Source organism: Thunnus maccoyii, chromosome 9, assembly GCF_910596095.1.
Source record: "Thunnus maccoyii chromosome 9, fThuMac1.1, whole genome shotgun sequence".
Taxonomy (NCBI): Eukaryota; Metazoa; Chordata; class Actinopteri; order Scombriformes; family Scombridae; genus Thunnus; species Thunnus maccoyii.
In genome coordinates this window covers 21,322,581-21,338,328 of record NC_056541.1, presented here as the reverse complement: position 1 = coordinate 21,338,328, position 15,748 = coordinate 21,322,581, and the positions used below count along the sequence as shown (strand labels likewise).

Sequence of the window (15,748 nt, the reverse complement as noted above, 5' to 3'; positions counted from 1 at the left end):
TTACTCTCCCCTCTTTCTCTCTCATAAAGTCATGCATCATGAGCATGCTGCCTATTGGTTTCGAAAGCAGTAGGACAGCAACAGTAGGGAGTGGCATCTCAGCACACATGGGCAACTGTATGAATGAGTACACATTCATGTGCAGCCCATAAACACTCATATACACAGACTTGCATTTGTGGAAACAAACAACACAACCTCGTGACCAGCAATGGCCTTAGAGAGTAGTTTTGTATAAACCTGGCTTCAGCCAGGCTTAAAGATCAAAACACACAATGATGTGAAGCTTGCCGCTCATTAAGCAATCTTTTAGTAAATAAATAAACACCAGAGCTTTTAATGTGAATGCTGCCAGGGTTTATGCACCAACCAACAAGTCAAACAACAATTATGCAAATTGTGATCACTAAACATTTACTTATATTTGTGTGCTCAAGTTTCCACAATGGAAAGAAAAAAAGTTGAGAGCCATGGAGGTCAGCTGTTGTGAATTAGTTTTGTTTTGCTTTACACATGATGGACTGCCGCGGCTTGTTACCTCAGTCAAGGTAAAAGAGTGGCAGCACACAGGGGCAGACTTAAACCGTACAGATGGAAAGGGCCATTCATGCATCTTCAGCCTTGCTCAGTTTGAATGCCAACCAACCAACATCATTTTAATGCTCAGCCAGACACACGGGGACCAAAGCCGACATCTCGGCTTTCCTGCTGTGAATCAGCCTCCCTTAAATAATATCATTACATCAGTGATAATAGGCTTCACTGTCATCTACCCATACAGTATTCCTCATGAGCTTTTGATTTCCACGAGCAAAGACACCCAGTTAAGAACATTATCTTCTGGAAGAATTAAAGCCAACTGAATGTGCTCTAACTTATACAAACATGCATGAGACAGATAGTGTAGCTCAATAAAATGGAGATGTGCAAAACTAGTTTTCAGTTGTGTGGCCGCTCTTTTGTACAAGTAACAATGCATCAATAACACTTTTAAAAGAGACTCCTTTATCATACTTGTTGTGTAGGAAGTCATGCCTGTAGTACTATTGTACATAAGTCTAAACTGGCACTGTAACACTCACCATGCAAAATATCCAACTTACTATTCAGCACACCTAACCGATGTGAAAAGTCATTCAAATCAAAAATCCTGGGTATTGTCAAACACAACTGAAATGCTTTTGAGGATCCTGTTAAGGCCACAATGAGTGGCTCAGAAGTCTTGAAAACAGGATGCAGGAGAGAAAAGGCAGGGCAGTGTGGGTATTGGAAGGGCATGACAGGACATTGCGTAACACATTGAAAATGCATGGAAACCATAGGGTTTGCCTTATCAATGCACAGCACAGAGCTTTCACTAATATAAGTGGGACTGGTATTTCAATCAATGGGTCTAGTAAACCCACCATAAACATGTGCGTCCTTTACTAAAACGTGTGGGAGACTGAGGGGACGGTTGTGAAACAAGGTGCAAACAGAGTTTTATATAAGTTGCAATAGTATAGCTTTCCAAGTAGGAGTATTGCTGTAATATACGTACAACAGGAAATTACAAGCTTAATTCTAATTGCTGGATTTGTCAGTAATCAAAACTGTGTAATGACTGATCCTATCCTATTAATAAAACCCTGCTTTGTTAGAAAAATGCTGCAACATTTTGGCTAGTGGTAACATCAGGGAATAACCTCATTAAGCTACGTGACATGATCCTTGTGCCATTTCAGAATTCCATTGTCTCTGCCACCCTAAACAAAGGGCAGTTAGTTAGTTTGGGTGCGCAATTAACACTGCAGTTAAGGAGATGTTTCCACAGCCAACAGCTAAATAGGTAAACTCGTTCACACAGCCACTGATCTTCAAATCCAACTTTTCTTTTCCCTTTTTCCTCCTCCATTCTACCACCAACTCCTCTGGGAAACCATTTATGACTTAAAATCCTCTCTAATCTTCGTGGAAACTTGAAATCAACAACTCATTTCCCAGTGTGCTGTTTGTTTAAGCTCAAGCATTAGGCTCGAGGTTTCTACAGGCAGCAGCAATGAACGCTGCTGGGGCCACCTGACATCTTCACTCTTGCCTCTTCATTAAGTCATCGGTGTGAAATTCTTATTGCAGGGCTACAACCATTGTTTATGAATGACCCACTGTTTTACAGAGGTGTGAATAAACGCGACTGCTGTTTGTCTCTCTCGCTCTCACATACATATTGACTCTATGGCATTCTGAAATGTGCCAAGTTACACTTTCACAGTCACTGTGCAACACGCAGTGGGACCACTTCCAACAGTGTGGAAGTTTTCCACCATCACTCTTCCAACATGCACTTTGGAGGTTGCTAACATAACTCAAAGGAATACAAGATCAGTCTAGGAGCCCAATTAAAGAAGGCATACAAAGCTAACTACAAAGCTGAAGGGGCAGGGTGTGATTCAGAGTCACTCAGGGTAGTCAGCTGTGAATGTAACATCCATTGCTGCCAATGGTAGATTCGCCATTGGCACATGCTATTATAAGCACAATGAAAAAAACTGTGCCAGAGTACATCACGGAAAAAAACAAATGTATGCATGCCTTGTATATGCATAGACTGGATGTTCACATACATTGCGTGACACTAGATGAGTTAATTTTATACCATAAAATGTGTCATTGCGTTCCCTAGATTTCATCCAGGCCAAAGCTTGAGCAATGTCTATGACTGTGATGCATTTTGCCTGAATCCCTATATATTAGATTAGGCATCATCTATAGGACAACATCACTGGATCAGACAGTAATCTCACAGAGGGGCTGCTGTCCATCACAGAGAATCAGTTACACATCCTGAAGGAGGGACATACCCTCTCCTTATCTGGGGCATCATTACATGGCAAGGGCAGCACCTTATAACTTGTCTGTTCTTGAGAGGCATCCGCTGCCACACCAGAGTATGAATGAAGGCAGTGTGCCTACTTCTTAGGAGAGCCTGTGTCTGGCCTTGCAAACATTGCCAATGGCAGGTGTTCTCATGATGAGCACACACATACATTCATTTAGCATTTGACCTCAATATTTTATTAACCAGGTTTGTGCTGAGTACATTCCTCTGGTGACAGTAAAAAATGTAATTGAAAATTGAACCAATACATCCTCAAAAATATTCTTTAAAGTGAAGAAAATAGTATATTGTAAAAACTTTTGTCAGTATTTTTCTTAGTGTGTACTTCACTTTGATGCAGACTATCCTCAATGTGTGTAAAGGTCATAAGAGTAAGCCTAATTTTCATCAACACTGTCATAGCTTCACAACATCTATTGGGAAATAGTCACCTAATAATAACCAGAAACTTTTGTGGTCCAGCTTTCCGGTGCGTTCATCACCAATACAACCAATTCACCAAAACCACAAACCCAATAGAGGGAAAGTTTGTGTTGTGTATGTGCCTTGCACAACTCAGTTGAGTAAAGCAGTTCAGGGAAGGCCATAGAGTGAGTAGATTCATTTTGACTCTCACCAGCGTGTAAAGTTATGTGTGTTGGTGAATGTGGCAGATAAACATTCAACTACAAGTCTCTCATTGTGAAACAAGCAAGACCAAAGAAAATCAATGCCATTCATGCACAAGTGACAACTGTTCCACTGCCTCTCTGGCAACGCTACAAGTTGATAAACTGGAATGCAAGTGCAAACCAATGGAGAAGTATTCCCTTGGCAAAACAACCACTTCCACACCAGTGCTATATGTAAGCACTTGGATTTGAGTGTGGTTAATTCCATTTAGGCTTGTTCATTACCAGTACAGGCAAGAATGGTGAAATGCTGGCCTTCCCCTTCCTCTGTAATCTGACAGGGAGATATAGGGTGGCTCCTAAAATAAGAGCTGAATCCACACTCCAGGCCCAGGCACTTCCATATCTCACAGTATGAGGGCCAGAAATGACAAAGCTCAGTCAGCACTTCTCTAATGAGACTGTAACAAATGGGAGGGCCGTATTTAGGTTATTACAACACCAGCACACACCCGGCTTTGGACATGTGCTTGTGTACATGCCTGATAAATTCATAAAAACAACTTAAGATATATTTTAGATGCTGCTCTAAATAAAAGGTTTACAAATACCCGGTTTCAGCCCTGTTTCACTTTAATCACACACAAAACATTATATTTCAATCACATAATGTCCATTAAGTAAAGAGGACTGTAAATTGACTATAAGTAGATATTTCCCAAGACATATCAGGGTCAATCCGGGCATATTCTAATGGATCACATTGACCAAAATAAATCAGATGAACTGCCTATCCTCTTTTCTTTACTGTACTCTGCTATGTTTTGTCCACCTCAGCCTTGTCGTGTTGCAGCGCAGCTCTCTTTTTTGACAGCCTACAGTGCAAGCATTTCACTGCATATACAAATTTTAAAAGGCACATCTAGTACGTACTAGTGAGTGAGTTCTGACAAAATTAAATGTACTGTTATTCAATCTTTTTCTCTCCTCTATCCTTCTTATTAGTAAAAATCATTGTGCGGAACATCAGGTAGCAGCTCGTCATTTTTAGCCAACACAGACTGTCATTTCTGCCGGCTAAAATGACAAATGTTGCTAGCAACAAGTCATATCAGCTGTCACTATTTAACATGAATTTTGTGAGTAACATGATGACAGGCCAAAATAAAACTTGGCTGTTGTTTGGTTAAAGTGGCGTCCAAAGCAAATGTCTGTACTCGACCAACAATTGTTTATGAGGGTAGAAACTCCAATCTGTAACACAACAGTACAATCACAAGTGGACACAACAGTGACAAGTTGTTTTGTAGTTCTAACAACAGTGAAATATCTTCTCTCCAGGTGACAATTCACTGTCAGGAGTCTTGTTTTCTTAGTTTAACTTTCATTCGTATCATATCTATAACTGAAGCTCGGGAACTCAATAGTTTTGAACCAAGTATTTGTTATTTCAATGTGCTTGATACATATTTAATCAACATTTAGGATTGGACTTGTTATCAGCAGATACCCATTATTAAAAGGGCAAACATCCCTAGCTATATGTAGACAATTGTTCAGCAAACCAGAAACACTCGATTTTTCTTTTAGCTGACCTCTATTTTCCATACAGCATGATGGAGAATAATACTTCACTGAAAATCATATGGTAACTATTGCAGTGACATACAATCAATCAAAATAAAGCATTTATTTAAGAAGATACAGTACTAACACAAATTGGTGTGGCAGTATTTCTGCATCCCTTGAATATCATCTGTACCCATCCATATGTTTCAGCGCTTAGACTTAAGCTGAACTCCATAACGTTAGGATAACTGCACTGTGCTTACTCTCAGCTGTTTTTGTGATCAGAACCCATGATGCAGGCATGACACAAGTGGATTTCAATACAGATGTTGCTCACCGGGATGACATACTTTGATCTCAACCAGAATGAAATAAGCACCTGTCATCTGAACCTCTTTATCTAATCAGTTCAATTACGCTGCTTCCTCTAATTAATTCTGCATGGCAAAACTGATCTGGTCAATTTTTATCCCTTACAAAACAGATCAGGCATTTTTATGACAGTATTATGTGACATTTGAATGTGCAGTTTTTAAGACTGCACATACAATTCACCCCTTACTACATGTATATATTCATTTTCTTGAATAAAAGTCATTAAGACTTTAGTTTGTTTTCAGGAAAATGCAACAGCCCCTTTAATTTCACTTCTTTAATAAATATCTTTGCATGTGTATGCTACAGCCCTTTTGTTGATACAAGACTGGACTAAACTTAGTTTTAAGCGCTTAACTTTTTCTCATATGCAGAAATTTTATGTTGAATCATTTGACTTGTGTTTGACTATTTGTTAATGACAAGAGGATCAGGGGCAGCTTTTTTGTGACGGTATTATATTTTTATATTTTTTACTTTATTTCACTGTTGACTCAGCAAATAATTCATTTGTGTAATTTTTTATCTACATGCTTACTAGTAGAGCTGCAATGATTAGTCGATTAATCAATTAGCTTAGTCATCAACTATTACATTACTCAAAAAAAAAAAAAATGCGAAAATTCTCTGATTCCAGCTTCTCAAATGTGAATATTTTCTAGTGTCTTTAGTCTTCTATGACAGTAAACTGAATATCTCTGGGTTGCGGACTGTTGGTTGGTACAAAACAAGACTTGTTGATGTCATCTTGGGCTTTGGGAAACAGCGATTGACAATTTTCACCATTTTCTGACATGTTATGGACCAAACAACTAATCAATTAACTGAGAACATAATCGACAGATTAAATCGATTATGAAAAGTTCTGTGACAATAACACATGTCAATTATTTAAATGTAGCTTTTCTCATATAATAAGATGTGTTTTATCATTCATAAACTTTTATGAATGATCAATAACTAACCAATAATGTGGAAGATCAACAATGAAGACTGCTTAAAATTAGCATCCCCACTCTAAATATATTTCTTCTCACTTTAAGAGTCATGATATAAATGTTTAGAGAATATGAAATGCACATTAATACTGTCTTGTTTGCTTCATTCTGAGAAGAGGGAATATTTCAATCCAACAATTTGACTTTGTTTAAACAAAGAATCAATGTATCATTAATTCATATATCAGTACTGCATCATTGATCTGAGATTACTTCAGTAAGAAGGCTCTGGTCTCATTGCCACAACTGTTTGGTTATTGGTTACAAAAATCCAGGGTACACAAAGTATTAATAGTGGGCTGTAAATGTCGATCATAACTGCTGACAGCTGAGAGTAGCACAAGCTTTGTGTTTGACCTATTGAGGTTCACACTGTCAAATTCAGACACAAATATGACAGCAGGAAGGAAGTAAACCCCCTAAAAAGTACAAGACGCTTGAAAATGTTGATTTCAAAATGTCATTTCTACTGATAGTATACTTACTGGTTTGTGGGAGGTGCAGAGAGGGGGAACACCACCTCTTCTTCCTCGTATTCCGGTCCATCCTGCATGTCGCTTTCATCCATAGTGCCGCCGAGCCCCCCACAACCTGGAGGCGGAGGAGGAGGTGGCAGTGGGGGGAAGGCAGAGACCCCATCCAGGCCTGTTGATGTGGGTGAAATCCGACTAGCCGGACCCTCCGAGGTGGGAGAGCAGCACATGCCACCCACGGTCCCTGAGCTTGTTCCTTGGAAAGCTGAATGTCCTGCTCCGCCACTCCCTGTTGCGGACAGCACTGATCCGGTCATATCCCCACTAGACGGGGGGTAGATTATACTCATGTCGGGCAGCGAGTCCGGAGAGGTGTTTGAATGTTGGCGGAGGGCTGGTGCTGGTCCTTGCCCCAAATCAGTGACTCTCACTCTGGTCGACTTGGGATAGTAGGGGAAAGGGGCCGTCTCCGGGCCTCCTCCGCCTGCCACCCCTGTCCCTGTCGTGACCGAGCCCGTCTCCTCACTGCTGACCTCCGCAGCCATCATATTAGGAAAATACGTAGAGGGGAAAAAGTCCAGAAGGGAACCTGCCCTTCCCCTCTGTTTCTACAACACTCCTTCAGCGTTTGGGCTCCGGGGAAACAACACCAAAAGTTTCTCAAAAACGCGTTTAGCTAGCCAGCTAACGCTAGCCGACAAGCTAACTTAGCTTATTTGGCTGCACTAGCGGGCGTTAGCTTCAAGATAGCCAAGCTAACGCTAGCGGGACAGCTAGCAGCTTCGAGACACTTGATGAGTTCTTGCTCGCTATGTCTTCATTGTTTCCTGAGTTTAAAGTTCACATAGAAACGCTATCTGGAAACTAACATTTACAATATTTCAAATAGAATATCAATTCACCCAATATTTCCTGTTTTTTTCTGTTCGGACTTCACCCTCGGCACCAGGCAGACCACTTGTCCGGGGAGTGTTGTTTTATTGTCACTGTTAGTGTGTAATCCCCGTCTTTTTTCCAGTGTTGTTGTTTTCTTTCTTTCTGAGTTTCCAGTCGTCTCGGGTAGTGTCCACGAACGACCCAGCCTTATCGCCTAAATCCCCGAAACGGTGTGTTGCTCTATACAGACTCCCATGTCGTTAAACCGAAGTCAAATTTTCTTGCGTATTCAAGCTAAGTTCGCCTTTATTTCTCGATTTCGGGGCTGGTGGCTTGCCCGCTGCTGCGCTGCTCTTTCTCCCCTCCCTCTCCCACTCCTCTCCAGTCACACAGCAGACAGAGCCAAGTGAACACAGAGCAGCACCGGTTCAATCCATGCCATCTTCAATCAGTGGGCTACTATGAGAAATGAGTCCCGTATCCTAATTGAGATTTATATGATTTTTTTCTAATGGCTTAAAATATAACTGCACAATTAATTCATATAAGAGTTAGAGAGTGGGTATTGCAAGACTTATCTCTCAATCTCTTGCTCAATGACAGGATAGATGCTTGCCAAAATCAGGTCTGCTGAATGACTGATTAGATGCAGTACAAAGATTACATGCATATTTTCCATGTAAATTATTTAATGTTCAACCAGGATTTTTTTTTTTTTTTTGGCACTTCCTATAGTTTTGTGCACCACTTCAGAGAACAAGTCGCTCTTTTTAGTTTTCTGATAACTAAGTAATGGTTATATCAATCACTCAGTTTCTATGTATAGACAGAAATTAGGAACAGTAAGAGATTAGGATGCATAACAACAACAGTTTTTGCAGTCTTTTCTAAGTGGACAGGTATGTGTAATCATACTTTGGACGCTTTAATTTAATTGATTGTAATTGTAAGGATTCCTCCCAAAGGGCAATGTACATAAAACTTGTCAATTTTACTGAACTGGCATCATTCAGTCTTTCTGGTCTGGCATTTTACCTAATCCTCATCCTTTCTTTCTGATTGCTGATGACAAAATGAAAGACATGTGGTCTACTGGGTGCTTTTAATCATCATTTTTGACACAGTGCTGAAGACACTCTGAATATAGCTCTGGCTTTGTGACATAACGTCTACTGTTGTTAATTTTATCTTGAGTGAGTATTTCATTTACTTTAATGCCTTTTGCCACTGCATTATGTCAGATAGACTGACACAAATACTGAGTAGCTACTTGTAGTCAGAAAGCATTAGGACAGTGATATGTTTTGGTTGTTAACCTTCATACTGGTAGAACATAGTGGGACTCATAGCCATTTGAATAGCTACATAGCTCCTGCAATTTTAAGACAGTAGCAGAATGATCTTAAACATGCAGGCAAGGCAACCAAGGAGATGTTTGACAAGACCGATGACAAACGCCCCTGAAACAAGCAAGTAAACATGACTGCAGTGCGGGTCTGGCAGATCATTGTCAGAGAAGATAACACACATCTGCTGATGTCTGTTGGTCTGTTGGTGGTAGTTTTAGTGACCACAAAATAAGTGTAGAAACAAAACTGTGTGAGGGGCAATCAATAGTGTCACACTTAACATATTTAACACATTTCCTTTAGAGCAGTTTAATAGCAGCAACAAAAAGGAAATAAAAATTGCACACATGTGCTCTTATAAAAAAATTTTGAAAGGGAATGTTAACTTAGGGATACATCAGTAAACTCAGCAGAGATAAATCAATGCAATGGCATCTAGATGCCATATAGATTCTGATCTTGCAGTTTTAAATAACACACTTAACATTCAAATGTCGTTTGCAGGCTGAGAAGTTGATTTGTAAGCTCCAGTAAGTCAGCCATGGGCTAACCTTGACCCGAGCTTACATGGTATTGAGCTGCTGCAGCAGCGGGCCACTGTTGTTCTCCGCCCACCATCTCCAGTCATGCCCTGAAGGCAGCTGCCATCACCATTCCCCCTCCACACTGATCCGTCTTAGAGCAACTGGCACTGTAAAAAAGGATGCCTGGATGTCCTCTTTCTCATTGCTCACACGAGTTCTACTTTCTGTATAAGTCATTTTCTCAATTTATTACCCTTCATCTCTCTCTCTCTCTCTCTCTCTCTCTCTCTCTCTCTCTCTCCCTCTCTCTGGGCTATGTCTCTTTTTGTACTGTGATTTGACAGTCTTTTCATATTCCTCTGTTTAGATAGATAGATAGATAGATAGATAGATAGATAGATAATACATTTAAGGCAGAGCTGTATGGCTTCTGCTGTCAGTCCTGATCTGTGTATCCAAACCATTGCTGATTTGCAGTGTCCTCTGATCTAATGTGACTGACAACTTATCAGTGCCCCTTTCCTCTCCTTCACTCTCTCTGTTTTCTGAGTGCTCTTCTCATGAGGAATGGCTCCTGACATGGGCTATAACAGAGGTGGATGGGCCTGGGTGTGAAAAACTTTACCGCCACTCAGGAGGAGGCACACCTTGTGTTCACGTGGGTCATCAGGGAGCTGATGCCTGTGTACTCCAGTAAAGCAAGTAAAGCACCAGCTTCACTCAAATCCTATGACACAGAAGGTCGGTGAACTGTGAAATCTCAAGGCTGACATTGACGTGACATGTAAACCATAAGAGCCACTCCGCTTGAAACACACAAATACTCAGTTGTAAACACGCAAACATGCACCACTAGCCATAGTCTTAAAGCATGCTCATCAAGCACGTAGAGCACTCTAATGTAAGTGGGCTCTTGAAGTGGCACGGCAGCGTGGACATTTTTCATCAAGCCATCATTGCTCCTGCATTTACTGTATGGATCTAAGGCCATGCCTTAGGCTTCATTGCTGCGAGGTCCAGTAGTCCCCGGTTCTCATTTGGCCTTATATGGTGGTATAATCTGGAGGACTGGGCTCGCCCTCTGTCTCTGTGTGGCAGTGTCCTGTAGATGCTCCCAGACTGAGGATAATGAGATTGCAGACAGGATGTGGCTAATCGCCTTTCCCTGGAAGGCGGTCGAATCAAGAGGACCAGCTTCATACCTGCCCAGAAGTGGAGTAACCATTCTCTTCCATGTTTGACTTCTATCACTGACTGTGTTTGTGTGTATAAAATGGGAGATTTCAAACCTGCAAAGGTTAAATAATCAAGTCCAAAATCCAACTTCAAGCCTATGTGCTACTGTGTACTACTGCTACGTTTGCATGCATGCACTGTATATTCGCCCTATGTGTCCTTCTCGGATTTTGTCTGAATCTGTGTACACCTTCATGTCTTTGTCTTCATCTTCGTATCTCTGCATGTGTGTTCTAGGAGGGGGGCTGGCGCTGTCAGACTGCCAAGGGGAGGAGGAGTGTGTGAAGGAGAACGGCAGGGCAGCCTTGCTGTTCTGCTCTGTTTCACCATAACTGCGTTGTCAGATATGAGGATGGGCACTGATTTGAGTACCACGGGAGCCTGACTGGGTGTCGACTGAGGGCTCTCATCCATATTCATTGTCATATTATCATAACACTTCATTGCCCTCAAAGACAGCACATGGGAAGATCTCCACCCTCCTTCGCCTTTGAAGACAATGACGTTTTTTATTGTTATTGTGATGTTACTCCTTTACATCTTGTGATGTAAAGGAGTAGCATCCATGTCTTTTTATGTAATTTATAAAATAAGCTCCCTGGTTGTTCAAAATGTGAGGGAAATAACCACCCCACATGGGTTAATGTAGCCATTGATTGTGTTAGATTAACTAACAAGATATTTCTCTGTTCCCATTGTCATTTATGACACAGTGAAGTGGGCTGTCTGCTGCAGCAACCGTGCAGACATTCTATTAAACACGTGACTTGGGTGTGTGCTAATCCTCTTTCATCCTGTATGGTGGATATGTAAGGTAAAAGTCATACATTAGATATAAACTGCAACATGACAGTGTGTGACAGGCTACACATGCATATCAATCTGACAGTCTCCTCACATATAAACCACACACATACAGAAGCATGAGTACACCTTCTTTAACAAAATCTTCATAATGTGTGTCAGCCCACTAACCCCCTGGTGTCTCATTTAAGTGCTAAAGTGGTGAACGTCTTAGTGAAGTACACACATTTACACATATTTTCCTGGATCCATGCACAAACCCACTTGCCTTCCCTTCTTCAACTCAATCAGAGGATACTTCTAGTCACATCAGGACTCGCGTGAATAATTTACTGGATTAACATAAAAGTTTTAAGAAAGGGGATGAGTGACACATGCATGAATATCGTGAGCAAAGGTCCCCGGGAGCAGGGGCCTAGTTTTCCAACATTACTTTCATGGGATTCATGAAACCTTCCCATACCATGTCCAATGTTAACCATATGCTTAAAGTTTAATGTCATGTGTGAATTACCAATGTGAATTTCAAGATGGGACATGAAACTTTGAGTAGTCATCTGAAAAAATAACTCCAATGAGCCTGTTTCTGAGAATATGTCTCTGATTGTGCCAGCATGTAGTGTAGTGTTCGCTGTTGATACACATACATTAGCTCAGATTAAAATCTATTTTGTGCATTAAAGCTGCATGGAATTACCCAGGCAAACCTGCACAAGACACTGCACTGATTATAAATAATGTTTCGGAATATATTTTGTATAATTATCCATAGCATTTAAGTTTCAAGTTGTCAGTGCAGCATGATATTGTTGGGTAACTTTCTGTTGCTTGTTCCAGTTTTGGAGGCTACAACAAAGATTTAAGATAGGCCCTCAAATATCTTTTTCATCTGGTCTGTTTAGTAAAATAACTTTCCACATGGCTTCAGTTCTTCCCTCGCACAAGATGGGTCTCACGCTGCAAAAGAGGTAGTAGGTCCTTCTGTGCTGTTGCTGAACAGATCTGGCTTGTGTGTGTATGTGTTATGTGACATTTCACATCACTATGTGTTATAATATTGTGGTGTATGTAAAACAGAGAGTGTGAAAGAGACAGAAGTATGAGGCTCGCTGCATATATGTGATGGTGTGTGCAGCGCATTCTTACATTTCTTTCTCTGCCTGCCCACTTGTCTTGTAATATTCTAATTGATGCCGGATGAGACTTCCGCTGGCGTTGCCTCAATATGTGCAATATGTGCCTGCTTGGCCTCAGTGTGTCAGTGAGTTACTAATGTGTTGAGCAGGCTATGGCACAGCCTGCTGCGCTACACCTCCTGCAGTCCCCAAAGGGAGTTGGAGAAGGCAGATGGAGAGGCTACTGTGGTGCTTTATTAGTGGATATCTGCAGGTTGTGTGTGTGTGTGATGGTGTGTGAACGCATACACATGATGAATGCATCTACTTCATTACAAAACAGTGTGACATTAAAAATAAAAAGAAACCGGGTTTCCTTCTTTACAGATGAATACTGCAGAGGACAGCCCTGCAAATTACTGGTTTACTTTTTATACAATAATAGACACTGAAAGCCTTTTGTCTTTCTTTTTCTTTTTGTTACTTCTAGACACTCACAGCGACAGCCAGACACAGTCTAACCAGAAAAAACTCTTCTACTTTCACTAGTGCAGAGGGCTGTTTTTCACTTTCTTTTTTCAGAGGGCAAGCGGGGGAGTTTGCAGCTGCCACTTGAATGCACATATGGGCAGAGTGGTGGTGAGATGGGGGTGGGGGGACAGAGAGCACATGGCCCCCTCAGTCACACTTTTAGAGAGGGATGTTGGTAGAAAATGGGCAGCCCTATGCATGCATAACTTATCAATTTATTTTATAAGAGCAACTTTGACAAAAGAGACTGAATAGGTCACACACACACACTCTCTCACATACACAGATATTAACGGACATTCAGAGAATCTTTTTTTTTCTAAATTTATCTTCCAAATTTGTAATGTGATTTTTTTTTCAGAGAGCTAGTTGGGAGAGCAACATAATCTAATTTGCCCCACTGCCAGCCACAGGCACATTTAGTTACTTAGAAGGGAAAAATGGTTAACTGGGACATATCAATTCATGTTTTCGCAATCATGAGTCTTATGCTTTTCATTTATGTATTTAGACTTGATTATTTTATCATTTTATATGGTTAACTATCTCTGTCATTGAAATTGGATATGTAAATTAATAGAGATGTCACTGCTTCATTCAACGGGTTAAAACTGCTTCAACACGTTTGAGACTATGTTCATTCAGTAATAGCTGAAAAGATTGTGTAAATGTCCAGCTTGCGTGGTGCCTGCATCTAAATTTTGCAGTGCGTTGTCATACTGTTTGAAAAGATGCTTGTCCAGATGGGCTCTGGAGGGAATTAAGAGCACTCAAGCACAAGTAGAATGACAGCTGATACTCGACAGACTACTATTACAACTAATGGACTGCATCAATAAGAGAAGCCACATTCAGCTTGAGGTTAAAAAAAGATTTTACTGATTCAAGTTAATAAGTCTAATTTACTTGGCACACATTCAGATATATAACGCTCACAACTTCCCATTTTATATGACAAGCCAATTTCACTAGTTCTGCAGGATCAATATTTGCAGAAAAAAATGCCCCGAATATAAAAGGGGGAAGTGAAGAATGAAGACCTTCCACTATATGAAAATGCACTGTGTGGCTCAGCGCCCATGTTTGAGGTTGATGATCAGATGATATCACCCTGGCACCAACGGTCTGGGCGGTTCCTTTTCCCGTCTGGGGTTGCCATGAGAGATGGACAGCAGCTCTCTTGGGGCCAATGAAAGGGGTTGTCATTAGAAGCCCTTCCTGTAAAAAGTTACTTACAAATATCAGACTCATACAACACAAAAATGGGTGTGTGAGTGTGTGCATGTGTTTGAATGAGAGAGAAATATACAAAAGCATGGTCTCATCCAGCAAATTATGGAGGACCACAAGTGTCACGTAAATAGTAATAAATAAATAAATAGACTAAATTACAAAATAATTCATTATTTGATATTTTAATGGGCAATAAAAAGAGTAATTATAAAAATAATTTACAAATGAAATAATTATCCAACAATAAATCATTCAAATTAAAAACGGATTTGCAAAAACAACATAAAATAGTCAATATTTACATAATTTAAAAATACATTAATAAATGTATAACTAAATAAACAATAGACTATCAAAATCAATTTGAAAATGCAGTCTGAGAAATAAATAATTGAATTTCCAAACTGAATTAAGAATATGGCTTTTAACCGCGCATTTCCCCTTTTCCATTTGCATTTCCATTTCCTTTTCCTATTAGCTAACATGTTAACAAGTGGATTTGCTGAGTCATTTAGTTTCTGCTCTTAGCCTCTCCATTTAGCCTCTCTGTGACACTTCGCTCTGCTGAAACAATGCAAATCAGTCTCCCCGGAAGCCCCCCCTTCTGTGAGTGGCTTCTGGTTTTCATAGGCTAATAAAAACTCTGTTGAGTCTCAGTACAGGTTGTCATGTTATGTCCGCGGTTTGATTGTTTGTAGTGATACTCAGATTCTAACAAATGTAGGCTAACTATGTTGTATGTAGACAACGTAAATAACACATCTAATTGATGATTAGCTCAGTGGTGTTTCCCCCGCTGGCCCCACCCGCAAGTTCTTGCTTGGCCCATAGACATTACATTGTGATGACATCACAGATTTTTAAATAGCTTTTCTCGACTCGAGGAAAGTTTTACCAATATCAAACCTCTGTGGATCAAAAATGGATAATAGAGAGAGTCATAATTGACCTTGTTTGCAGTTCGAGGTGTCCTGTCAACAGTTTTACAGACGTCTCTTTTACAGTGGTGGTTTATGGGGATTTTTCGCTGCAATACCACGAGTGACCATTGGGAAAAATTGGCTGCAAATTGTCGGCGCCCAATCCAGCTCTTATAATATATCCATGAAGTGGATCAACCATCTTATTTTTTTCCTACGCGCATTCTGCAAAGACCTGCCCTACTCTGCCTCTGAT

The 15,748-nt window shown here is 40.5% G+C and overlaps 1 protein-coding gene across 1 annotated transcript in view; it reads right to left on the bottom strand.

The window, feature by feature from the left end:
* Window positions 1-8,186, bottom strand: part of rasa1a (RAS p21 protein activator (GTPase activating protein) 1a) — a 29,051-nt gene extending 20,865 nt beyond the window's left edge. The window contains exon 1 of the mRNA XM_042421097.1: window positions 6,917-8,186. Within this exon, the coding sequence (XP_042277031.1) occupies window positions 6,917-7,452 (536 nt within the window). The 5' untranslated portion in view covers window positions 7,453-8,186. The remainder of the gene's footprint in view (window positions 1-6,916) is intronic.
* Window positions 8,187-15,748: the final 7,562 nt, after the last annotated feature.